This window comes from Chiloscyllium plagiosum, unplaced genomic scaffold (assembly GCF_037043375.1).
Source record: "Chiloscyllium plagiosum isolate Xiang-an unplaced genomic scaffold, Cpla_swu_hap1 HiC_scaffold_42, whole genome shotgun sequence".
Classification (NCBI taxonomy): domain Eukaryota; kingdom Metazoa; phylum Chordata; class Chondrichthyes; order Orectolobiformes; family Hemiscylliidae; genus Chiloscyllium; species Chiloscyllium plagiosum.
The window spans coordinates 79346044-79373383 of record NW_028270180.1 but is presented as its reverse complement, the minus strand read 5'-3'; the positions used below and the strand labels follow the sequence as shown (position 1 = coordinate 79373383).

Here is a 27340-nt window from a genome sequence, read left to right as displayed (position 1 = left end):
TGTTCCCCTTTCTTTGTCCTCCCTCTCTCTGTCCTCCCTCGCTCTGTGACCCCTCGCTCTGTCCCCCTCTCTGTACCTTCCACTCTGTCCACCCTCTCTCTGTCCCCACCTCTCCTCCGCCCCACTATCAACCCACCCCGCCCCCTCTCTCTGTCCCCTCTCTCTGTCCCGCCTCAGACACCCCTCTGTCTGTCCCCTCTCTCTGTCACCCTTTTTCTGTCCCCATACCCTCTCTCTCTGTGCCCCTTCTCTCTGCTCCCCTCTCTGCTCCCCCGCTCTCACCCCCCTCTGTCCCCCCTCTCTCTGTCCCCCCCGTCGCCACTCTCTGTCCCCGATCACCTTGTCACCTTCTCACTGCCCCCGACCTCCTCTTTCTGTCTCACGTCTCTCTGTACTCCCTCTCTCTCTGTCCCCCCTCACTGTCCCCCCGACCCCTACTCTGTCCATTCTCTCTCTCTGACCCCCTCTCTTTCTTTCTCCACATCTCTCTGTCCCCGTCCCCTCTCTGTCCGCCTCTCTATCGCCCTTCTCTTTCCGTCCCCCTCTTTCTGACCCCTCTCTCTGTCCTCCCTCTCTCTGCCGCCATTACTCTGTCCCCCTCTCTGTATCTTCCACTCTGTCCACCCTCTGACACCCCTCTCTCTGTCCCCCTCTATCTACCCCATCTATCTCAGTCCCCCATCTCTGTTCCCCCCTCTGTCCCCGTCTCTCTGTCACCCATGTTCTGTTCCACCCACCCCCTTTCTCTCTGTCCCCCCGTCTGTCCCCTCTCTCTGTCACCCCCTCGCTCTTACCCTCCTCTCTGTCCACCCCATCTCTGCCCCCTCTCTCTGTCCCCCCGTCGCCACTCTCTGTCCAGGATCATTCTGTCCCCTTCTCACTGTCCCCCGACCGCCTCTTTCTGTCTCACGTGTCTCTGTTCCCCACTCTCTCTGTTCCCCCCTGTCCTCTATTCTGTCCACTCTCTCTGTCCCCTCTTTCTCTCTTTCTCCACCCCTCTCTGCCCCCCTCTCTCGCCCTTCTCTCTCCGCCGCCTCTCACTTTCCCCCTCTCTCTGTCCCCTTCTCTTTGTACCCCCCCTCTCTCTGTCCCACTCTCTCTGTCCCCTCTCTCACTCTCTCTACCCCCTGTCTCTCTCTGTCCCAATCTCCGTCCCCCTCTCTCTGTCCTTCCCTCTCTGTTCCCCCCTCTCTGTGTGTCCCCCTCTCTGAACCCCCTCTCTCTGTCCCCCACTCTCTGTCACCCCCTCTAATCCGCGCCTCTCTCTGTCCCCCCTCTGTCCCCCCTTTCTCTGCCCCCCTCTCCATCCCCCATTCTGTCCCCACACTCCGTACCCCCACTCTCTGTCCCCAACTCTCTGAACCCCTCTCCGTTTGTCACCCTCTCTCTGTCCCCCCTCTCTGTCCCGCCCCTCTGCCTGTCCCTCCACTCTCTCTGTTCCCCTTTCTTTGTCCCCCTCTCTCTGCCCCCTCTCTCTGCCCCCTCTCTCTGTGCCCCCTCTCTCTGTCCCCTTCTCTCTCTCCCCCTCTCTCTGCCCCCTATTTGACCCCTCTCTCTGTCCTCCTCACTTTGCCCCCCTCTCTGTTCCCCTTCCTTTGTACACCACTCTCTGCCCTCTCTCTCTGTCCTCTCTGTCTCTGTCCCCCATTCTCTGCCCCCTCTCTCTGTCCCCCTCTCTCTTTCCCCTCTCTCTGCCCACATTATATCCCCCTCCCTCTTCCCCCACTCTCTGACCCTCTCACTCTGTCCCCTCTCTCTCTGACACCCCTCTCTCTCTATCCCCGCTCTAGCTTTCTCTGCCCCCATTAACTGTCCCCCTCTGTCCCCCCTCTCTCTGTCCCTTACTCTGCTACGCCCTCTCTCTGTACCCCTCTTTGTCCTGTCTCTCTCTGTCCCCCACTCTGTCCTCCCACTCTGTCCCCCACTCTCGCTCCTCACTGTCTGACCCCTTCTATTCCCTCCTCTCTCTGATCTCCATCTCTGTCCCCCTCTCTCTCCCCATCCCCCTCTCTTTCCCCCCCCTCTCTCTGCCATCTCTCTGACCTCCTCTCTCTACCCCTCTCTGTCCCCCCTCTCTGTCCCCCTCTCTCTGTACCCCCCTCTGTCCTCCCCACTCTGTTCCCCCTCTCCATGTCCCCCCTCTCCCTGTCTCCCATCTCTCTGCCCCCCTCTCTCTGTCTCCCTCTCTCTGCCCCCCTCTCTCTGTCCCCAGTCTCTGCCCCATCTCTATGCCCCATCTCTTTCTCCCCCTCTCTGCCCCCTCTCTTTGGTCCGCCTCTGACTTTCCCATCTCTCTGTCCCCCTTCTTCCCCCTCTCTGCCCCCACTCTCTGTACACCCCTCTCTGTCCCTCACACTCTGCCCCCCCTCTATGCGCCCCCCCTCCCTGTCTCCCATCTCTCTGTTCCCCCCCTCTGCCCCGCCCCTCTGTTTCCCCTCTCTCTGCCTCCTCTCTCTCTGTCCCCGTCTCTCTCTCTCCACCCCGTCCCCCCTCTGTCTGTCCCTCTCTCTCTGCCCCCCTCTGTCCCCCCTCTCGATGCCCCCTCCCTGTTTCCCATCTCTCTGCCCCCTCTCGGCCCCCTCTCTTTGGTCCTCCTCTCACTCTCCCGTCTGTCTGTACCCCCTCTTCACCCTCTCTGTCCCCACTGTCTGTCCACCCCTCTCTGTCCCGCCCCTCTGTCACCGCTCTCTCTCTGTCCTCTGTCTCTCTTTCCCCCCTCCATCTGGCCCCCCTCTCTCTGTCCCCCGTCACCATCTTCCTCTCTCTATCCCGCCCCTCTGTCACCCTTCTCTCTCTGTCCCCCCTCTCTGTGCCCCTCTCTCTGTCCCATTCTATATGTTCCCTTCTCTCTCTGTCTGTCACCCTTTCTCTCTGTGCCCCCTCTCTCTGCCCCCTGCCCCGTCTCTCTGTCCACCCATCTCTCTGTCGCCCCCTCTCTCTGTCCCTCCTCTCTCTGTCCCCCTCTCTCTGTCCACCCCTCTCTCTGTCCCCCTCTCTCTGTCCCCATCCCTCTCTGTCCCCGTCCTTCTCTGTCCCCGCTCTTGCCCCCTCTCTGTTTCCTCCCTCTCACTGTTCCCCGTCTCTATCTCCCTCTCTCTGTTACCCCTCGCTGTCGCCCTCTCTCTGTTCCCCTCCATCTGACCCCATCTCACTCTGTCCCCCCTCTCTCTGTCTCCGCTCTCTGTCCCCCCAACTTTGTCCCCCTCTTACTCTGCCCCCTCTCTCTGTCCCCTCTCTCTGTCCCCTCTCTCTGCCCTCTCTCTGCCCTCCCTCTCTCGGTCCCCCCTCTCTCTGTCCCCTTCTCTCTGTCCCCCTCTCTATGTCCCCTCTCTCTGCCCCCTCTCTCTGTCGCCCCTCTCTCTGTCCACCCATCTCTCTGTCACCCCCCTCTCCGTCACCCTCTCTCTCTGTCCCCCTTTTTTCTGCCCCCATCTCTCTGTCCCCGACTCTGCTCTGCCCCTCTCTATGTCCCCCCGTGACCCCTCTCTCTCTCCCCCCCTCTCTCTGCCGCCTCTCTCTGTCCCCCTCTCTCTGCCCCCCTCCCTCTATTCCCGCCTCAGGCGACTGACTGTGTGGAGTTTGCACGTTCTCCCCGTGTCTGCGTGGGTTTCCCCCAGGTGCTCCGGTTTCCTCCCACAGTCCAAAGATGTGCAGGTCAGGTGAATTGGTTGTCCTAAATTGCCTATAGTGTTAGGTATAGGGGTAAATGTAGGGGTATGGGTGGGTTGCGCTTCGGCGGGTCGGTGTGGACTTGATGGGCCGAAAGGCCTGTTTCCACACTGTAATCTAATCTCATCCCTCGCTGTACCTGCTGCTTCTCTGCCCAACCCTCTCTCTGTACCCTGTCTCTGCCCCTCTCTCTCTATCCACCTTCTCTGTCGCTCCTCTCTGTCCCCATCTATGTGTCCCCCCCACTCCTCCCTCTCTCTGCCCCTGATCTCTGTCCCCTCTCTCTGTCCCCCACTCTGCTCTGACCCTCTCAATGTGACCCCCGTGTCCCCCTCTCTGTGTCCCCCACTGTCTGTCCCCACACTCTCTGTCCCCTCTCTGCCTCCTCTCCTTGTCCCCCCTCTATCTGTCTCCCTCTCTCTGTCCCCCTCTCCCTGCCCCCTCGCTCTGTCCCCCTCTCTGCCGCCCTTTCCCTGCCCCCTCTATCTATCCATTTCTCTATCATCTCCCTCTCTGTCTCCTCTCTCTCTCCCCCTCTCTCTGCCCCCCCATCTCCGTCACCCTCTCTTTCTGTCTGTCACCCCTCTCTCTGTCCCGCACTCTGCTCTGCTCCTCTCTATGTCCCCCCATGTCCCAATCTCTCTCTCCCCTCTCTCTGTCCCCCTTTCTCTGTCCCCTCTCTCTGTCTCTCTCTCTCTGTCCCCCACGCCTCTCTGACCCTCTATGTCCCCCGTGTTACCCTCTCACTGTCCCCCCTCTCTCTGCCCCCCTCCGTCGTCCCCATCACTCTTTGTCCCCGCTGCTTCTCTGCCCACCCCTCTCTCTCTTCCCCTCTCTCTGGCCGCCTCTCTCTCTATCCACACTCTCTGTCCTTCCACTCTGTCCCCCTCTCTCTCTCCTCCCTCTCTCTGCCCCCGGTTTCTATCCCCTCTCTCTGTCCCTCCTCTCTGCCCCCTCTCTCTGTCCTCCCCTCAGTCCCCCCTCTCTGTCCCCCTCTCTCTATCGCCTCTCGATCTCTCTGCCCCCCTCATTCTGTTCCCCCCTCTCTGTCGCTATCTCTTTGTTTCCCCCCACTCTGTCCCCCTCTCTCTATATCCTCTCTCTATATCTCTGCCCCCCTCTCTCTGTCCCCCCTCTCTATCCGTCCCCTCTCTCTGTCCCCCTCTTTTTGCCCCCCTCTGTCCTCCTCTCTCTGTCACCCTCTCTCTGTCCTCCTCTCTCTGTCCCCCCTCTCTCTGTCCCCTTCTCTTTCTATTCCCTCTCTATATCTCTGCCCACTCTCTCTCTGCCCCCCTCTCTCTGTTCCCCCTCTCTCTATCCCTCTCTCTATCTCTCTGCCTCCCCTCTCTGTCTCCCCTCGCTCTGTCCCCCAACTCTCTGTACCCCCCTCTCTGTCCCTCGTCTCTCTGTCCCCCTCTTACTGTCTCCCCTCCCTGTCCCTCTCTCTCTGTCCTCCCACTCTGTCCCCCTACTTTCTGTCCCCCGAGTCGCAGGTGACCCCTTCTATCTCCCCCGTCTCTCTATCCCCCGCTCGCTGTTGCCTACATCTGCCCCCCTCTTTTTGTCCACTCTCTCTCTGTGAGCCCCTCTCTCTGTCCCCCTCACTGTCCCCCTCTCTCTGCAACACTCTTTTTCCCCCATCTCTCTGTACCCCTCTGTCTGTCCCCCCCTCTCTGTCCCCTCTCTCTCTATCTCCCCTCTGTTTGTCTCCTCTCTCTATCACCCTCTCCGTCCCTCCTCTCTCTGACGCCCTCTCTCTCTGTCACCCCTCTCTTTCTATCCTTCCCCCCTCTGTCCTCGCCTCTGTAGCTTCCCTCTCTGCCCCCCAACGTCCACCCTCTCTGTCCCCCCCCTCCCCCGTCTTCCCTCTCTCCATCCCCTACTCTCTGTCCCCCTCTCTCTGACCCCCTTTATCTCCCCCTTTCTCTGTCCCCCTCTCTCTGTCCCTCCTCTCTGTCCCCCTCTCTCTGTGTCCCTCTCTCTGTCCCGCACTCTGCTCTGCTCCTCTCTATATCCACCCGTGTCCTCCTCTCTCTCTCCCCCTCTCTCTGCCCCCTCTCTCTGTCCCCCTCTCTCTGTCTCCTTCTCTCTATCACCCACTCTGAACTGCCCCTCTCTATGTCCCACGTGTCACCCTCTCACTGTCCCCCCTCTCTCTGCCCCCCTCCCTCGTCCCCATCCCTCTCTGTCCCCGCTGCTTCTCTGCCCACCCCTCTCTCTCTGCCCCCCTCCGTCGTCCCCATCACTCTTTGTCCCCGCTGCTTCTCTGCCCACCCCTCTCTCTCTTCCCCTCTCTCTGGCCGCCTCTCTCTCTATCCACACTCTCTGTCCTTCCACTCTGTCCCCCTCTCTCTCTCCTCCCTCTCTCTGCCCCCGGTTTCTATCCCCTCTCTCTGTCCCTCCTCTCTGCCCCCTCTCTCTGTCCTCCCCTCAGTCCCCCCTCTCTGTCCCCCTCTCTCTATCGCCTCTCGATCTCTCTGCCCCCCTCATTCTGTTCCCCCCTCTCTGTCGCTATCTCTTTGTTTCCCCCCACTCTGTCCCCCTCTCTCTATATCCTCTCTCTATATCTCTGCCCCCCTCTCTCTGTCCCCCCTCTCTATCCGTCCCCTCTCTCTGTCCCCCTCTTTTTGCCCCCCTCTGTCCTCCTCTCTCTGTCACCCTCTCTCTGTCCTCCTCTCTCTGTCCCCCCTCTCTCTGTCCCCTTCTCTTTCTATTCCCTCTCTATATCTCTGCCCACTCTCTCTCTGCCCCCCTCTCTCTGTTCCCCCTCTCTCTATCCCTCTCTCTATCTCTCTGCCTCCCCTCTCTGTCTCCCCTCGCTCTGTCCCCCAACTCTCTGTACCCCCCTCTCTGTCCCTCGTCTCTCTGTCCCCCTCTTACTGTCTCCCCTCCCTGTCCCTCTCTCTCTGTCCTCCCACTCTGTCCCCCTACTTTCTGTCCCCCGAGTCGCAGGTGACCCCTTCTATCTCCCCCGTCTCTCTATCCCCCGCTCGCTGTTGCCTACATCTGCCCCCCTCTTTTTGTCCACTCTCTCTCTGTGAGCCCCTCTCTCTGTCCCCCTCACTGTCCCCCTCTCTCTGCAACACTCTTTTTCCCCCATCTCTCTGTACCCCTCTGTCTGTCCCCCCCTCTCTGTCCCCTCTCTCTCTATCTCCCCTCTGTTTGTCTCCTCTCTCTATCACCCTCTCCGTCCCTCCTCTCTCTGACGCCCTCTCTCTCTGTCACCCCTCTCTTTCTATCCTTCCCCCCTCTGTCCTCGCCTCTGTAGCTTCCCTCTCTGCCCCCCAACGTCCACCCTCTCTGTCCCCCCCCTCCCCCGTCTTCCCTCTCTCCATCCCCTACTCTCTGTCCCCCTCTCTCTGACCCCCTTTATCTCCCCCTTTCTCTGTCCCCCTCTCTCTGTCCCTCCTCTCTGTCCCCCTCTCTCTGTGTCCCTCTCTCTGTCCCGCACTCTGCTCTGCTCCTCTCTATATCCACCCGTGTCCTCCTCTCTCTCTCCCCCTCTCTCTGCCCCCTCTCTCTGTCCCCCTCTCTCTGTCTCCTTCTCTCTATCACCCACTCTGAACTGCCCCTCTCTATGTCCCACGTGTCACCCTCTCACTGTCCCCCCTCTCTCTGCCCCCCTCCCTCGTCCCCATCCCTCTCTGTCCCCGCTGCTTCTCTGCCCACCCCTCTCTCTCTGCCCCCCTCTCTCTGGACCCCTCTCTCTCTATCCACACTCTCTGTCCCCTCTCTCTGCCCCCTCTCTCTGCCCCCCCACTCTATCCCCCTCTATCTCTCTGTCCTCCTCTCTCTGTCCCCCTCTCTCTATCGCCTCTCTATCTCGCCCCCTCTCTGTCCTCCTCTCTCTGCCCCCTCTCTCTGTCCCCTTCTCTTTCTATCCCCTCTCTATATCTCTGCCCACTCTCTCTGTGCCCCTCTCTATCCCCTCTCTATCTCTCTGTCTCCCCCCTCTCTGTCTCCCCTCGCTCTGTCCCCCAACTTTCTGTACCCCCCTTTCTGTCCCCCGTCTCTCTGTCCCCCCTCTCACTGTCTCCCCTCCCTGTCCCTTTCTCTCTGTCCACCCCGCTCTGTTCCCCCTCTCTCTGTTCCCCAACTCTGTCTTCCAACTCTGGCCCCCTACTTTCTGTCCCCCGACTCGCAGGTGACCCTTTCTATCTCCCCCCTCTCTATCCCCCGCTCTCTGTTGCCCACCTCTGCCCCCCTTTTTGTCCGCTCTCTCTCTGTGAGCCCCTCTCTCTGCACCCCTCTTTTCCCCCATCTCTCTGCACCCCTCTGTCTGCCCCCTGTCCCCTCTCTCTTTCTCCCCTCTCTCTGTCCCCTCTCTCTATCACCCTCTCTGTCCCTCCTTTCTCTGACGCCCTCTCTCTCTGTCACCCCTCTCTTTCTATCCTTTCCCCCTCTGTCCTCCCCTCTGTCGCTTCCCTCTCTGTCCCCCCCTCTGCCCCCCACCGTCCACCCTCTCTGTCCCCCCCTCTGTACCCCCGTCTTCCCTCTCTCCATCCTCCACTTTCTGTCACCCTCTCTCTGACCCCCTTTATCTCCCTCTCTCCCTGTCCCCTGCTCTCTGTTCCCCTTCACTCTGACACCTTCTATCTCCCCGTCTCTCTGTAGCCCTCTCTCTGTCCCGCACTCTCTGTCCCCCCGCTCTCTGTCCCTCTCCCTCTGTCCCCCCTCTCTGTTCCCCCACTCTTTGACCCCTCTCTCATTATTTCTTCCCCTATTTCTCACTGTCTCTCTCCCTCATCTTATCTCTCCCTTGCCCCTCTCTCTCTCTCTCTCTCCCTGCTCCTTCACTCTTTCTCCACGTTCACTCACTCACGAGCCGTTACCTCGGTCTCTCTTTCTCCCCACCTCCCTCTGTTTCTCTCCGACTAAATCTCTCTCCATCCTGCCCCTCCCTCTCTCTCTCTCTGACACACCCTGCCTCCCTGACGCGTCCCTCTCACTCGGATCAAGAGACTGAGGGGTGGGGATGGTTGGCGTGGCTGCATGTGGTTGGAGGGGTGGTTGTGAGATGATAGAGTGGTGTGGGAGGTGGGACGAGGGTTAAAATGGGGTAGAGACGGAATTGCGGGAGGGAGACAGACGGCAGGAGAGAGAGAGAATGAGGGGGAGGGGGAGAGGAAACAGTGGAGGCAGGAGGAGAAACCAAGGTTAGGGATGTGTGTGTGAGAAAGAGGGGTGGACGAGGGAGAGTGAAAGGGAGAAGTGGTGAGAAAGAGAGAGAGTGCGTTGAGAGAGTAGGAGAGAAATGAGGAGGTCACGCTGGAATGGGGGGACAGAGGGAGTTAATGCCAGCTCCTGAGCTCAGGACGCGGTCCCCTCCCCTTCCCTGAGGACTTCGGGCTGTGTCTGTCTCTCTCCAGCTCAGCTTCTCCAACACAAAGACACACAACAACATCGGTCACTCTGCTGTTCGGCACGCTTTAATGAACATTTTTATTGTTTACAATTGGAAGTGATGGATACAGTCAGTGGGATGGTGCCTTTTCTCACTGGCCCCTGAGTTGTGAGAAACATTGAAATGTGTCCCTGTAACCCCCTGGGGGATAAGGATGGATAAACCAGCGCTACCGTCAGTCTGTTACCACAGTGACAGGCTGCTCCATCACTGAAACACTGAACTGAAATGAGAAAATCTCGGATGGATTGACTAATGAGGGAATTTGAGTGATGGATGGATTTGGGTGAAGGGATATTTCAGCACATTCTTCAGCTGCTGCCTGAACGTAGTCTGAGTCACGGCATAAATCGCGGTGTTTGTGCAGCAACTGAGGAGCTGCAACATGAAACCCAATTCCAGCACTAAGGCATCGAGATAAACAGACATATACCCAATATCATACATCCGGGCCCATATAGAATACAGCATAAACGTTGACCATAACAAGATGAAATTGGCCGAGATCACAAACAGTAAAATGATGGATTTTTTTCGGTTTCTCATTTCTGTGTCAGACTGAGCGTCCCCATTGGTGTGAGCGTGGAGTCTCCTGCGGGCTCTGCTGGTCACTAAAATGTGTCTGACGGTGAGAACATTGAGCAGCAGAATCAGGAGAAATGGGACACACGGGGTTAGAATGTGGTGGAGGAACTCGATTGTGACCCAGACACTGGAGAATTGAACAGCGTCTGTTACATCACAAAACCACGGCTGGTTCACCAGCCAATACTGAGCCGTGAACATAAAATACCAGGAAATGTTCTTTAAACAGCTCAGCACAGTCACTGCTCCCAGAACCACAGCCGCCGTTTTCTCACTGCAATATTTACTTTTCACCTTCTGGCAACAAATGGCCACAAACCGATCAAAGGTGAAAGTGACGGTGAACCAGACAGAGCAGTCAGTGGCTGCATAAAGCAGGACGGCGTGGATATTACACACGGGGACTGAGTCCCTCAGGAAATCAAACTGTTCCTGATAAACAATGGGAATGTGTCTCAGTATCAGGTCGAGGATAATGACCAGGAGATCCGCCGCTGCCATGGCCCCCAGGTAATGTCTGACACATGGAGACAATCCACAGTCTTTATAAAGCAGGACGTAGATGGTCACTACGTTAACTGTGAGGAAGGAAAACAAACCCATTATCCATCAGCCTGGAGGTAAAGGGACCCGTTTGATCGGGGACCAATGAGATTTTCAAATGTGTCCCTGTATTCAGGGATTTATTAAATTAATTGGAGCTGGAATAACAAATGTGAAGGTCGGAATTACTGACAAAATTACTGATAAATCGCAGGAAACCCTTCCTCCTCAAACACACAGAGACACATCCATAAGGACAGATGGTTTCTAGAACATTCCCACACACTCGATCACTCGAGAGCAGACACAGACCACTCCTTCGCAGTTCCTAGTACTGAGGGTGGAAACGTTGCTGTCCTGAAGGATTGTCTCCCAATTTCTTGAAGACAAACGGAGTTTGGGAATTTCTGTATTTTGGTCTAAATTGTTGTCGATCCTGTGTCGTGAAGAAATGTAAACGCAGAGAAAACGTATTCACCTCTTTAACTGCCTGAGGGGCCTTCGGAACACTGTCTCCTTCTCCCTGGAACGGGATCTCTTCCCTCGGGATCTTATCGTTTGTTCAATTCACTGACGTCTGGCCGCTCACAAACAATGTCAGGGACAGAACGTTCCAGGGAATGTCCGTTATCGAATGTTGGGGACAGAACGTTCCGGGAAATGTCAGTTTTTGAGTGTTTGGGACAGAACGTTCCGGAACTCCTTGACCTGTCAATGACCTTTCCCCCACCTATCCACCCCACCAACATGATGTACTGTGCCTGGGCACACTGTAACATTAATGGGGTGAGAGACGGAGTGTCCAATCACAGGAATGGTAACTAAAGGCATTGTCAGATCAGCTGAAATGGTTAGATATACCACATTCTCAATCCACCTCACAGAACCATCCCAGACACCATACACCTAGGCGAGATATCTGTTCACCATGAACACGGTGTAGACCCAGGCAGTGTCCTGCTCAGTATAACCAAGCAATCTGTCCGGATTCATCCATTGCACTGGTCAATACAATCCAGCAATCTGTCCAGAGTGGAACACTGCACAGATCAGGTCTACAAAACCAGACCATATATCTGTCCAGCGTGGTGAGCTGTGCAGAACACAGCAGTGCATTGATCTATAAACCCGGATTAGATATATGTCCAGCACCAGGAGCTGTGCAGACCACAGCAGGGCACGAATGTGTGAACCTGAAACAAATATCCATTCAGCATAAGGAGCTACACAAACCACATCATTACCTTATCCCAGCATGTAGGACTGTGTACACCACCCCAGTGCATTGATCTGTAAACAGGAACAGTTACCCTCCCAGCGTGTAGGACTGTGTACCCCACCCCAGTGCATTGATCTGTAAACCAGGAGCAGTTACCCTTCCAGAATGTAGAGCTGTATACCCCACCCTAGTGCAATGCTCAGTTACACTGCGTGAGATCACTGCCCAGCGTGGGAAAACTTGCAGCCCATGCTGGAAGTGACAGGATGTGCAGCTCCCATCCATTTACAGCTCAATATCTCCATTGTGCCATGACAAGGGGGTGCTGTGGATATGAACATCACTGCCAGAGAGAAATGGCGGTGGAATCAGTTTAAATATCACCACATGGGAGGGGTTTGGGGTATAGATAGAGAGAGGGAGACTGAGAGACAGTGTCATGGAAGGATTTCCCAGGTTCCAGAATGCTGAAATGTAGACACTTCGATAGCATTTTGTAATATGAGCCTGTCTTCCCAGGAAAGATGGGAAAAAGGGATATTGGAATGAGGTCAGATGATGGAGAGTTTTGGATGAGCATTTGTTCTACAGCTTTCTAAATGGAAGTCCTTCATGGCTTGAAGTACTCACCATCGCCTGGGTGCCCCTGGATATTCCATGATCCATGACACTGGTGTCATCTTTAAAAGGCCATTGGGCACACGGTTGAGATTTCGCTGTTTGGAGCTGCTCTGCAGTTTACCCCGATCATGGCAGATTAGGGGCAATTACACCACGGTTTGTCGACAGGGGCACGGAGGTCCTGGTGTACGGGCTAGAACAGAGGGGGACCATTCTCTCCCCAGAGAGAGCCACACCACCAGACCCACCGAGCATGGTCTGAGCTCAGTGCAGTATCTGTGGTCTGAAGAAATGTCCAGAAATACAGGACAAGTATCAATAACCTTCACCACTCTGTCAGGGTAAGGGTTACCGTCTTCTCTCTGCTCCCTCACACTCACTGTATATCTGCTATAGAACCAACCCCCGAACTAGGCTCATGCTCCACCACTCTCACTGCTGGATGCAGCACCATCCCCCCACCTTCCCTCCACTTTACCCCATGCACACACTAATAATACTGCATGGATATAGCCCTGTGGACTGACTCTATTGAGACCCCTCACCATGACCCCCTCCCCATGTACACTAACACTAACAGCAGGACCACCAACTCCCACCCTCCCTCTCTTTCTCCCATTCCAGGAGAAACAGCCTGGAATAGGACAGTAAGGGCCAAGCCGGGTGGTGGAGTGCCTGATATCCGTGCCCCCATCCACCCCTCCGCCATGTGGGGAGGACCCTGGTTGGAGGCGGAGAGGACCGGGACACCTCGTCTGGGAGATTCTGAAACATCCACGTCCCACCGACCGGGTAAGGAGCAATGTTCAGTGAAGGGCAATTCTCAGTTTAAACCCACTGGCAGCTCCGTTTCCCCCCGGCACAACTTAGAAGCTGCGGCCTTGATGCCATCTCCTTTTTGTGTAGAGCTGGTACAAATGGTATCCCCCACAGTCTCGGTGGGCAGGAGGATGGGCTCACAACACATCGTCACCACCACCTCCCAGGAAGGGAGCACTGTGATTCCCTCCTACACCTCCCCCTGTAAACAGCTCAGAAACGGAAACTAATCTGTTATAGTTACTGCTCTACTCACTTGTCCTGATATCTTCAAAAATCTGTGCTCATATACAACCAACGCTCTCTGTTCCTTCACTCCCTTTATAATGGTACGGCTTGTATTAAACTGTCTTTCATTGTCTTTCCTCCCAAAGTGTATCACCTCACACTGCTCTGCACTGATCCCCATCTGCCATAAACCTGAACAATACACCAACGTGTGATTGTCCTGTTAGAGTTCCACACTGCCCTCCATAGACTTCAGAGTTCTTCTAGGTTTGGTGCCATCTACAAACATTGTCATAGCGTCACGGTCCCCATGAAGCAACTGAAATCCTGCCCCACTCACTAGTGTGGGCAAGTTAAATACTGATATATTCCCATGGACAGAGTCGAATAATGACATGCTGTCACTGGAGCAACAAAAATCCTGACACATACGAGACAGAGTGGATGAAATATTGACAAACCACAGAGCAAGAGAAATCCGGGTAGACTCCACTTATCTATATTCATCAGGGTATAATGTGATGAAGTTGAAACTGTGTACTGTACCTTTAAGAGAAGGTGAATGCTGTTCTGAACTGAGAGCATACAAGCACCTATAATATGAGAGGATGGCAGACCTAGAAACTGTATATTGCTATAGAGCTGGAACGGGTAATAAACAGTTAAGAGAAAGAGGGTCCCAGAGTTGAGAATACTTGATGTAAAATCTTCACTTACAGAGTGAAAAAATAAATTGATGTTTTTATTTAAACAGTGGAATTTGGGAGTTCTCTGCCACTCATATTTTACCAGTTTACGAGGTGAATTGAGCATTTCTGTATGTTTCATTTAAGTTACCGGATGAGCTTCACGCCTTAGCCTTAACATTCCCATGTGTGTATCTGTGTGTCTCTGTGTGGGGCAGGTCTGGCAGTCTCTGTGGTGCTTAAAGTGATGCAATGCCACCCTCTGCTGGCCTCCCCACGCCACTGCACAGGCATTGGCAGAGGGTGAAAACCAACAGGGATTCATTCCGAGAGGGGGAGGGAGAGGGCAGCTGCTCACAGCACAATCCAAACGGTTGTCTTATCCATGTACGGATCTAAATGTCCTTTAAACGTTGTAACTGTCCCTGCTTCCACCACTTCCTCTGGAAGTTCACCCCACACACAAGCCAGATTCTGTCTAGAATATTTACCTCTCATGACTTTTGTAAATAGTTTTCCTCGCACCATAAAATATCCCTCAGTTTTGAACCCCCAACTCTGTGGAAAAGACATGAGCCCTTCAGCTTATCTGTACCAGTCATTATTTTATAAACCCCTGTAAAGTTACCCCTTCATCTAATACTTTCCAGTGAAAAACGTCCCAGCCTACCCAGCCTCTGTTCAATCCCTCCATTCCCAGCAACATCCAAGTTAATCTCTTCTGAACCCTCTCCAGCTTCAAAATATCAAGGTGAACAGTCAAGGTATTTTCTAAGGGTTTGGGAGTCCAAAACTAGAGGGCATAGGTTTAAGGTGAGAGGGGAAACATTTAAAAGTGACCTAAGGGGCAGCTGTTTCACCCAGAGGGTGGTGTGCCGATGGCATGAGCGGGCAGGATGACAAAACTGGACACAGTATTCCAGTAGGGGTCTCACCAATGTCCTGCACAACCACAACATGACATCCCGATTCCGATACTCAAAGGTCTGACCAATGAAGACAAGTGTGTTAAACACCTTCTTAACCACACTATCTGTATGAGATGCAAATTTTAAAGAATTATACCTGACAGCCTAGGTCTCTGTTCTCCAACACTGCCAAAGGCCCTACATGTAATTGTATAGATCCTGCTCTTGTTTGATTTACCAAACCCAATACCTCGCATTAATCCAAACTAGACTCCATCTGCCACTCCTCAGCCCAGTGTGTGATATTATCACCTCCTCACCTTCCCCGTTTAATTTTACAAATACCCTCCCCATCACCAGGAGGCCTGCACACTCCAGCCTTGATTTTCACAAAGAGCCTGATCTTGTTTTGCCTTGTCTGGTTAGGAGGAGGAGGAACAGATTGCAGACACAGTCAGTGGGGTGGGGAGGCTGGACAGTAATCAGCGGCCTGGTATCATTTCATGGTTTTAGGAAGAGGGCAGTCACACATCAGAATTGGGTAATACTGATCGGTGCTTTGTGGGTCGAAATTATGGTCTTCCTCTGTCTCTGGTGTTCAATAATATGAGTTGGGATATCTGGTCGGCATGGACGGGTTGGACCGAAGGGTCTGTACATGCTGTACATCTCTATGACTCTGTGACTCTACGACCGTCATTGGGCAGACTCTGTCTGCAGGATTTCTTTCCCGAGTATTGCAGACTACAGATAATAGCGATGAAAGACGTTCATAGTTAATTTCGATAGCACAGCACGTGCACTCAATATCCTACAGTTGAGACAAATATCTTGAATTTGTTTAACAATACAAAGTGTTTTGTGTAGTTCAGTAATGGTAACCTGATTATAATAAATCCATACCGAGCTGAAAGCGGACACTAAAATATGACCCAAAATCTGGGTATGGTAGTGGAATGGGCAGTGTCCCTGTCTTTGCGCCAGTGCTCTGGATTTGATTCCAATTCTTGAACTTGTGTGGTAGTGTACCTAGCTCTGGACTAGAAGGTCTGGATTCAAGTCCTGCCTGTTGCAGAGGTATGTCACAGCATGTCAAAACAGGCTGATGAAGAAACACACAGGAGAATACTGTTACAGCTTTATGGGTATTGCTGAGTGATGCTAGTGTCCCTATCTCGGGGAAAAAGGTCCAGGTGTAAAGCCCACAGAAGTGTCTCATAATACATCTGAACAAACTGATTAAAATGGATTTAGAATTGTGACCACATGGAGAAAGAAGAGGTGTTAGGATTGAATTTCAGAATTTAGGCCCGGGATAACAGAAATCACAGCTATTCTTGATTGGAGTCACATTTTCCAGCAGTAAACGTTTATAAAATCAAAATGCTCATGGATAGGGTGAGTAGTCAGGGCTTTTCCCCAGGTTAGGGACATACAAAACGAGAGGGCATTGCTTAAAAGTGAGAGGGGAAAGGTTTTGATGAGGTCTAAGGGGCACCTTTTCATGCAGAGCGTAGTGTGCGTATGGAATGAGCTGCCCGAGTAAGTGGTGGAGGTTGGTACAACCACAGCATGTAAAGGCATCTGGATGCTGACAGACCTGCTGAGCTTTTCCATCAATTTCTGTATTTCTTTAAAACTGCATTTATTTTAACACAGGTATTCTGAATAAATTAAACATTTTATTGTTTTAATGACGCAGGGCCATGTAAACATATTTCAAATCGACCGAGACCATGTTCTGCTAAGGATATGGCTCTGTGTATGATAGCAATAATGATGCACCTACATGGAACAGGGAATGTGATGGAGACATAGTTTGGACAATGTACAAGGAGACCTCACATGGTCCAGTTTGGGAGAGGATGACATTACTGTGTGATTCAGCTCAGAGAGGAAGAAGATGTAATCTGCCAGAGAAGGAATGACCTGTTTCACTCTCTCTCCTTCATTATTCCTCATCACAGCAATGTGTGCGAACTAAAACAAAAAAGCTCTATAGTCATCGTTACCACTCTTGTTTTTATAGAATCCCTGCAGTGTTCAAACAGGCCGTTCGGCTCAACACGTCCATACCAACCTTCCCAGACCCGTTACCCAACATTTACCCCTGACTAATGCATCCAACCTAGAAATCCCTGAACACTACGGACAATTTAGTATGACCAATCCACCGAACCTACGCAGTGTGAGGAAACTAGAGCTAACATTAGGCGCTCACGCACACATGGGTAGGATGTGCAAACTCCACACAGATAGTCACCCGAAGTCCCTGGTGCTGTGAGGCAGCACTGTTAACCACTGAGCCACTTTGCCACCTTTTGGGAGATCCCTGACCCGAATTCATTGGAACGCCTCACTGCCTAATGCAAAGGGAATTCAGCCAAATCCAATTGTTCCAGGTTAAATACCATTGCTAGCAGCTTGTGTGAGTGGAATAACTTCAGAAGCAGAATCACATTTTGGACAATCTCTCAATTTTTCCTTTTTGTCATGATTTACACTAATATCTGGACAAAGTTCTTTCAAGTAATAATTGCAGAGATTTTGTTTATTGGTGAGTGTGTGTGTGTTTCTGTGTATGTGTTTGTCAGTGTTTTTAGGAAGAGAAATATTGTTAATTTTATTTACAATACCCAAACACTTTGCAGTTCTTCTTTCCATAATAGTTTGAGGAACATTGCTCTGGATCATAAATGTGTTGTTTTAGCAGATTAAAGAAACTAGCCTGACTTGTTCCTAAAACTGACCCTGACCCAGTCTCAGACCGACATTATCTTCCATATCACAAACTTAGTTACATTTAACATTTGTTGTGAGCAGTGGAGGAGTGGGACTAGGAAAGGAAACAATGACCCAAAAAGCCGGGGAACTATAGACCGGTGCGCCTGATGTCAGTGGTGGGTACGTTGTTGGAGGGGATTCTGAGGGATAGCATTTACATACATTTGGGAAGGCAAGGGCTGATCGGGGTAGTCAACGTGGCTTTCTGCATGGGAAATCATGTCTCATTAATTTGGTTAAGTTTTTTGAAGAGGTGACAAAGAACATTGATGAAGCCAGTTTGGTTGACATTGTCTATATGGACTTCAGCAAGGTGTTCTTTTAAAGAACAAAGAGAAAAGAAAATTTCCAGCCTAGGAACAAGCCCTTTGCCCTCCAAGCCTGAGCCGATCCAAGTGCACTGTCTACATCTGTCGGTCAATTCATAAGCATTTGTATCCCTCTGCTCCCCACCTACTCATGCATCTGTCCAGACGCATCTTAAATGAATCTACCGTGCTTGCCTCTACCACCTCTGCTAGCAACGCGTTCCAAACGCCCACCACCCTCTGTGTGAAGTATTTACCGTGTGTATCCCCCTTAAACTTTCCACCTCTCACTTCTAAAGCACGACCTCTCGTTATTGAATCCTTCACTCTGGGAAAAAGCTTGTCTCTATCCACCCTGTCTATTCCCTTCATGATTTTGCAAACCTCAATCAGGTCCCCCCTCAATCTCCTTTTTTCTACTGAAAATAAACCTAACCGACTCAGCCACTCTTCATAGCTAGTATTTCATTCTGATTGGTAGACAGATTAGTAAGTTTCAGATACAGAAGAAGCTAGTCATAATTGGCTTGAAGGAAGAGGGATATTTTTCAGACTGGAGGCTTGTGAGCAGCAGTATGCTGTAAGAATCAGTACTGAGTTCACTGCATTTCATCATTTATGTAAAGGATTTAGATTGAATTTTGAGGCCATAGTTAGTAAGTTTACAGATGACATCGGAAAGATGGTGTCGTAGATTATCTCAGAGTACAACGAGACCATAATTAGATGGGACAAAGGGATAAGGAGTGACAGATGAAGTTAATTTAGATAAATACGAGGTTTAGCATTTTGGGAAGCCAAAGCAAGGCACAAATTATACACTTAATGGTAAGGTCCTGGGGCGTGTTGTGGAACAAAGGGACGTAGGGCTACAGGTACATTGTTCTTTGAAAGTTGAGTCGCAGGTAGACATGGGGACAGAACACATTTGGCACATTGGCCTTAATCAGTCAGAGCATTGAGGATAGGAATTGGGGTGGTATGTTGCATCTGCACAGGATGTTGGTGAGGCCATTTTAAGAATACTGCGTACAACTCGTTTTTCTACAGAAATGACTTACACGGATGTTCCAGGGCTGGAGGGTTTGAACTTTAGGGAGAGGCTGATTAGGTTGAGGTGTTTCTACCTAGAGTGTGAAAGACTGAGGGGTGACATTATAGAGGTTTATAAAATCATCAGGGGCATGGATATTCTGAACAGCCACGCTCTGATCCCCAGGATAGGGGAGTCCAGAGCAGGAGAGCATCGGTTGAAGGCGAGAGGACGAATGATTTAGAAGAGACCTGAAGGTAAATGTTTCACACAGAGAGTGCTGTGTGTATGGAAAGTGCTGTCAGAGGAAGTGGTAAAGGCTGTTACAATCCACATTTAAAAAGTATCTGCGAGGAGGGATATTGGCCAAATGCTGGCAAATGGGACTTGATCAGATTTGATATCTGATTGGAGTGAACTTATTGGACTCAAGGGTCTGTTTCCGTTCTGCATGACTCTCTGATTTTATAATAGGGATGATGAAAAATTCTGAAAGGACCTTTCAACTCAGAATTCTGTTCACTGGAAGCTTATCGTGCCTCTATGTTCATATTGATTGAAAGCTACGTTAGTTAAATATTTGACAGAGAAGTGAGTCACGGATAATGGGATACAGACAGGAGAGTGGGGCTGAAACCACGTACTGATCAGCCACAATCTTAGTGCCTGGTGGAGAAGGCTCAAAGTCTCTGATGACCCACTCTTGCTCCTTAATCCCATGTTCCTGTGTTCCATTCAGCCCCGCAAACCTGCTAGACAGGAGCAGTTGGAGGCTACTTACTCCTATAACTGGTTCACAGCAACAGAGGAGACCATTCGGCCCTTCAAGACTGTCCCACACGCTTTGAGGTGATTTGGGAAATGTAATTGGAAAACCCAGGTTGGGGATGAAAGAGGCCCCTCATCTCTCTTTACAGAGCTTCCCCTCTCTGCAACCTTTGCTCTATTTCTTGCTCATGCTATAAAACCAGATTCACTGTGAATTCAGCCCCCACACCTCACCCAGAGATGTCTCACAAAACCATCTGGTGTCCCTAACTGCAACATTCAATAACAGACATTCATGAAAATAAAACCCACTGACTTTCCAGTAACAGAATGGGAGTACATCAGAAACAAGGGCAGGTCGTTCACTCCCCAAGCCTGCTCCCCAAGCTTGTCATCTGCGGATCCGTATCCATGAACACCAACTTACCAGGAAACGACACGACCAGCTATCCTTAGTAGCCACACACGCAGATGACAAGCAACATGAGTTCGACTGGGAAAACACTACTATTATAGGACAAGCCAAACAGAGAACAGCCAGGGAATTCCTAGAGTCATGGCACTCATCCACAGATTCAGTCAATAAGCACATCGACCAGGTCCCAATATACCAGCCACTGCAGCGGACAGCTGGAACTGACAACCGGAAGCAGCAGATACAAATCACTACAAATGCCAGAGGAAACATCACAGAAGCGCTTCACAGGAGGCTCCTAAGCACTGAGGATGTCACCTCGACAGGGGACGAAACGTCTGCAACACAAATCCCCAGCTCGGCGAACAGAACTACAACATAGACTCTAATGTTTTCTTATTTTAAAGGAAATGTAAAATGTCTGTTACAGATGCAATGTGACTGGCCAAGCTAACCGGTGGTAAGCAAAACACCATTTATTTAAACAGGAAAGATGAAAGGAAACCAAAGAAAGAGGAATTTAGAATAATGTAATTCTATTGGACAACTAAACAGAATAATAGACCTAGGAGCTATTACTCATGAACTAGTCCAACATAGGAAATTCCCATAAACACAACCCTTGGCAAAAAGGAAAATTCAGGAATTGAAAATAGCATCAAGAGAAAAAAACAGAGAGAGTAGCAGCGAGGAGACATTCCCTGAAGCGTCCAACTCTGTGGAGACGCTGATAGTTTTTGATGTTACTGAGAAACCAAAACCCAGTGATCTTAATTTGTGAGAGCTGGCCACACTCGTTCAGGTGCATTAAAATAAACCTAAGGCCTCGCTCGCTGTTCACTCAAGTGGTCTTAACTAGCCAGCTTGGTAACAATCGTTCAATCTCTCTCTTAAAAGAAATCAGGACAAAAAAAAACTTTTAAAGCTACAGCATCATCACACTTGTCAGCACATCGAGCTGTTAAACAGGAACCAGGGGTAACCCAAACAGGCCCTTGGCCCTGTCCAATCGGATGAGGAAGAAGCCAGTCAGTCCCTTGAGCCACTTATACAGTAACAGTAGGAGGCCATTCCCACCTCAATGCACCGACACAGGGGCAGAATGAGGTAATTGATGCTGATTCCTGATGAATGTCTGATGCCCGAAACGTCGATTCTCCTGCTCCTCGGATGCTGCCTGACCTGTTGTGCTTTTCCAGCAATCGACTCCCTGCTCTGACCTCCAGCATCGGCAGTCTCAAGTGTCTCCAGATTGATGCTCTAACATGATGAACAAGTGGAGCAGAGGCTACACAGATAGACTGCTCCACATTGTTCCTCGTGCCTCCGTTGCTTATGATACTCACGTGGGACTTTAACGTGGTTTTATGGTGGTGAGCAGGGAAGCCATATGTCTTGTGTGAAGTCTCAAGAAGGCACATTTCATCTCCCAGAAGTCAGCCTGGTGTTTTCTATGTAGGGCGGAAGTGGGTGGGAATGACTACCTGTTTCAGATGGAAGGTATTGTGATTGGTGTTGGGGATTGTGAGCAAGCTGACGTTCAGTACGGGTTCACACGCCGACTGCACAATAACATGGGGAGAGTTAATTTAGGCATATAAACTATTAGGAAAGTCTCGTTAGACTGATGAATGGACTTTCTATGTTCAAATAATGGTGATCACGTTCATGTTGACCTTGTCTAGTGCACGTCCTGTTCCGTGTAACCTGTATGCCTTACTCTGTCCAAGTCTATTTCCACCCTATGATCTATATGGCCATGCTTACTATGATCTGCCTCCGCTACTCATAAATAAAACGTTTCCCTGAACTGAGGTACACGTGACAATAAATCAAAACAATCAATCCTAGGTAAAGTATGGAATTTCTCACCCGATCAATGTCTCTTTTGGAAATCAGTGATCGCTGCCACTCCTCATGTTTCAACATCACCATTTCTTCGTCTCTCACAGCTCTATAGATTAAATACTCAGCTTCTTCACTCTCTACTCATGTTACCATCACCTGCGTCTGTGGTAAGGAGATCCATCCTTACAAAGGAGATCAACTCTGTAGAGAGAGCCCCGAATGCTCTCTCAGCAAGGCTCTACAATAGCAGGAAGATGGCTTTACTTATGTACTCGAATCATCATACATTGAAGCACAGTATACCATTGACTGCACCCATTACTTACACTGGGTTTGATTCAGAGCAGTCGGCATAGACTTGTGAGTGGGAGATCATGCTTCCCAAATTTGTTAGAGTTCCTTCATGAAGTGAGCAGGAAGGTTGACGAGGACAGAGCGGTAAACATAGTCTCAATGGATTTCAGCAAGGCGTTTGTTAAGGTTCCACACGGCAGGCTGTTCTGGAAGGTTACGTCAAGTGAAATGCTGGGGGGGACTGGCCAATTGGATACACAGTTGGCTTGATGGTAGTAGGCAGAGGGATTCGTGGAAGGATGCTTGTCAGACTGGAGGCTGGGTCCATTGCTGTTTGTTATCTATGATTATCTATGACTGCAGATACATAGACATGTGATAAAACTTTTCAATGATCTATGAATCGAACAAGCAAGACATTCTAATGTATCAAACTGCTTCGAGGTCTTAAAGAATAAACCCAGACAGAACACCCGGCCCCAGCCTAAGTATCGGAAAAAGGAAACGGGAAACACAGTCCTGTTGACCCTGTAGAGACCTCCGTCCTAACATCTGAGAGCTTGTGATAGCATTTACAGAGCTTTCCTGCAGATTGCACAGAAACATCAGGAATGGAGTGAACCATACAACACATTGAGCTTCCACATTGTCGTTCATGTTCAAACATCTCCGAAATGCACTTATCCCAGACAATGAATATATCCGTTAATGTGAGTAACCTTGGGAAGCTATAACATAGGAATTGCAGTAGTCCCTTTGGTCCATCGAGTTTTCTACCCAATCCAATAAAATGATGGCTTGCCCTTTATTTCACATCGTTCTCCTGCTTTCCCACCATCCCTTTACTGTCTCTAAATCCTTATTTATATTGAGTGCGTTGGCTTGGTGGTTCCAGCGCGTTCCCCAGGTTCACCAGTCTCTAAGGGCAGACATTTATTGTCATCTCAATGCAGAATGGCCTGTCCGTATCTCATACTGTGGGCGCTTCTTTTAGACACCACAGCCTGGGGAATCATCATCCCTGCTTCCAATCTGTCTCGCCCTGTCAGAGTTTTATATATCTCACTGAGATCTCCACCCCATTTTCCTAAAGCCCATGGAATACAGGCCCAGTCACTCCAAATTCTGCTCCCACAACAAGCCTGTCATCACAAAGATCAGTCTGGTCATTCTTCACTGCTCTCCCTCAATGTCAGGTTTCTCCTTTGTTAGGTACAGAGACCAAAACTTCACACAATACTGCACATTGTTCGAGATGGGGTCTCACTAAGGTCCTGTACAGCTTCAGTAAGACACCCTTACTCCTGGACTCAAATTCCCCTGAAATGAAGGTCAACACGCCATTTACCTTCCTAACTGCTTTCTGTTCCTGCAATATTGTTTTCAGTGACTAGTCTACAGGGAGATCCAGATCCTTTGCAATGTTACAGGTCCAATTCTTAACTCCTTCATTAACCTGTCCAGTCACATTCAGGGATGTGTGGAGAAGTACACTCTGAGGTCAGCAGTGTGCTGCCATTCATTGAGTCCTCCCCTGCCTGGTTCCATCTCCCAAAGTGCATCACCACATATTTATCAGGGTTACATTCCATCTGCCATTGATCTGCCCATCTGACCATTCCATCTGCATCTTCCTGTATCTTAAGGCCTTCCTCCTCACAGCTAACCACCCTGCCAATCTTTATGTCAAACATGCACTTACTTATCACACCTCCCCCACTCTCCACCTCGCCCCCTTCACATTCCCATCTTTTTTTATATGAATAACACAAATAATAAGGGATAGAGCACTGATCCCTGTGGTACACCAGGGGACACTGGTCTCCAGTCACACAAACAGCCTGCTCTAACCACCCTTTGCCTCCTGCCAATAAGACAATTTTCGTTGTAACTTGTCAAGTTATCCTACATATTGTGAGATTTTATTTTATTTTTCAGTTTCCCAGGTGGAATTTTTTTCAAAGGCCATTTTAAAAAACAAAACAATCGTCATCCTCAAACTAATGCAATCAAACCCATTGGATGTGACTTCCTTCTGATAAAGTCATGATGATTATCCCAGATCAAACATTATGACTCTGATTGGAGTTCGATTTTCTCCTTCACTATGTTCTTCAGTAGTTTCCTTTACAGTGATCGAATACTTGCTCGTGTATAGTTCCCTGGTCTATCTCTCCCACCCTTACTGTGAGTGGAATCGTATTAGCAGTGCTCCAGTTCTCTGGCACCTCCCCTTTGGTCAAATTCTAATTAAAATATTCAGTCAGGGTCTTTCCTCCCTTGACCTCAACAGCTGACTGTGATACAACTCTTTCAGACATGGAGATTGGTCCAAATTAATACAGAACAAAGCCTCAAATCTCTGCTCGTATTTTACATCAATCTGTTCAAGAGCTTCCTAGTCCATCTTCTTGAATTCTGTACCTGCCTCCTCCTTCTCCCAAGTAAAATAGATGTGAAGGTCTCATGTAACAATCCATCAATGTTCTCCAGCTTGACACACAGATTGCCCCTTTGGTTTCTAATGGACACTAACTGTTTGCTGATTATTCTGTTCTACTTGTCTGTGTAGAATATCGTGGGATTCTCCCAGATCTCACCTACTTGTACTTCTTCATGTCCCTCTGTTATTCAATCCCCCCTATATTTCAAAGTTTCACTGCAATCACCTCTCATGTTTTGAATCTCGAGATCACAGGCTGAGTTTTCACATCAGACAATCTTGCCATTTTCGGGATTAATCTGGATAATCATTTTAGGGATTAATCTGGATGATACCATTTGCAGTTCCTCTATAGTCAGCATATTCTTTCTGCGATTGGGACTACGAATGATACACAATACTCTAAATTTAGTCTCACCAACACTCGATGCAACTGGTTCACTACATCCTCTATATTCCAATTACATTCACAAGAACGTCAACTTAATTTTTACTTGCCCATTTGCATATGTTCTTCCTAATACCTCTCGCTTTATTTTTTATTATGAGTTTACTGTGTGAGTTCTTAAAAAAGAGCTCAAGAATATCCAACTCCATGTTATCCATTGGTTCTTCATTGCCTAAGTCTCCAAGAATCATCTTCAAACCATTCCAAAAAAGTTTGCCACTCCTGGTTTTCCTTTCATCGATACATTATCATAGTCCCCAGGTATGTTATTACCTTCTATATATCCAGTAACATGTTCTTTGAATCGAGTCCAACAGACACCCGACTGCGAATGAAAAGTTAACTGGTCTGTAGTTCACCACTCTCTACCTCTATCCTTTCTTAAAATGTTGGATAATATTTATAACCTTTGCCTTATCCAAATTGCCTAAATGCCTTTCGGGAATGTGTCGGAAAATAAAGTGAAAATCCGCGATGCAATCATCATATCTGTTGCTGCTTCCTCTGAAGTTCGTGTATGAAGTACATCTAGTCTGTCAGACTTATAAATCCTCAATCCAGCTTTCTTTTCAAAGATGACCTCAACATTGATAAGAATGATCTTAGACTTTACTTACACAAGTCCCATGGTCACTTGGTATTTCTGGAAGAATTTCTAGACATTCTTCCATGAAGATAGACACAAAGAAACTGTTTCTTTTCCCTGCGATTTCTCTGTTCTCTGCAATAAATTATCTTGAACGCGCACCAACCTTTCCACGTTTGACCTTGTTTTTATTTAGACGCTTTTTAGCAGTCTTTATGTTTTTCTTTCGTTTGCACGCTTTTTGCACGCTGGAGGAAGATGGACACGTTGGAACGTTAAAAAGGGCGGTACTGACTTGAAAGGTTGGAGTGGGATAAGGTGGAATTAGGGGAAATGGGGAAATGGGGAAATCAACTATGATCCCCTGTGGTTGGAGGGTCCCAAGGCAGAAGAGGAGGCTTTCTTCCTCCAGTCTTCTGGTGGCTCTGGTTTGGCGATGGAGTAGATATAGGACCCTCATGTCCTTGGCAGGGTGGGAAGGGGAGTTAAAGTGCACAGCCAAGGGCAATGGAGTTGTTCAATGTGGCTGACCCAGAGATGTTCTCTGAAATAATCCACAAGTTGACCTCCTGTCTCGCTAATGTCGAGAAGACCACATTGGGTTTAGTGGATGCAGTAGATGAGGCGTTCTGTCTCCCTTCATCACCTATCACTTTCAACTCCACCTTCATCTACCTATCACAATTCCAGCTACCTCCCCCCTGCCGCACCCCCTTTTCATTTATCTCTTAGCCCCCTTGGTATATAAGGTTCATTCCTGATGAAGGGTATATGCCCGAAACATCGATATATCTGCTCTTAGTATGCTGTCTGACTGTGCTTTTCCAGCACCGCACTCTTCGACTCTGATCTCCAGCATCTGTAGTCCCCACCTTGCATGACTCAGATTTATAATGGTTACTTCAACTAAAACAAAAACTGTCGTGTACTCAAACAGCACAAATTAAAACCAATACATTGTAGTCACTGTTCCCAAGAGGTCCTTTCCAGCAAAATTTTCAATTAGCTCTTCTGATCACTCAACACCAATTCCTAAATAACCTGATCTCGAACTCAGTGCTCGACATAATGTTCATGTAAACCATCTCACACGTGGTCATGAAATCCATTTTTCCCAGCATTAGCATTCAATTGGGTTAACACAGTTTAGATATAATTTAAACATTACATTATTACTGAAGTACCCAGAAATGTGTATATCCCATTTCCTGTTTTATAACATGTCCAGCATTTGTATTGCAGCTTTCACTTTGATATATAACTCCCATCAATGTTTGCTCCTCCTTGCTGTTTTTGCGCTCCACCTTACTAAATTCTGTGGAATCTGAGCGACTTCGGCTCTGGGGAGATTAATGGTAGAGATCATCTCGCCACATCATTTATGATCTTCTCAAACTTTAATTTCTCCAGATCTCCCGTTTTGCTGATGGAGTAAAGAAGGGCAATGATCTTCCAACAATGCTCTGAGAGAGCTGAGAGCTCCCAGAGAGCTGAGACAGCGCTAACCTGGGTGGGAACTTCACAGCAGGCTGATAAAGTGTTGCTGCTGCTGTACAGGGTCTTAGTGAGATCAATCTGGAGTAGTGTGTACAGATTTAATCTCTTCAATGAAGAAAGTATGTTGTTATATTGGAAGCAGCTCAGAGATGGTTCCCTCAACTGATTCCTGCAATGAAGGTGCTAGCCTATAATGAAAGGATGATCAGGTTGACCCAGGAGCCATTGGAGTTT

At 49.7% G+C, this 27340-nt stretch overlaps 1 protein-coding gene across 1 annotated transcript in view; it reads right to left on the bottom strand.

Moving 5' to 3' along the window:
- Positions 1-9325: 9325 nt before the first annotated feature.
- The window catches only part of LOC148137942 (putative G protein-coupled receptor 139), a 55084-nt gene continuing 37069 nt past the window's right edge, over positions 9326-27340 (bottom strand). The window contains exon 3 of the mRNA XM_087982125.1: positions 9326-10236. Coding sequence (XP_087838251.1) covers positions 9326-10236 — 911 coding nt within the window. The remainder of the gene's footprint in view (positions 10237-27340) is intronic.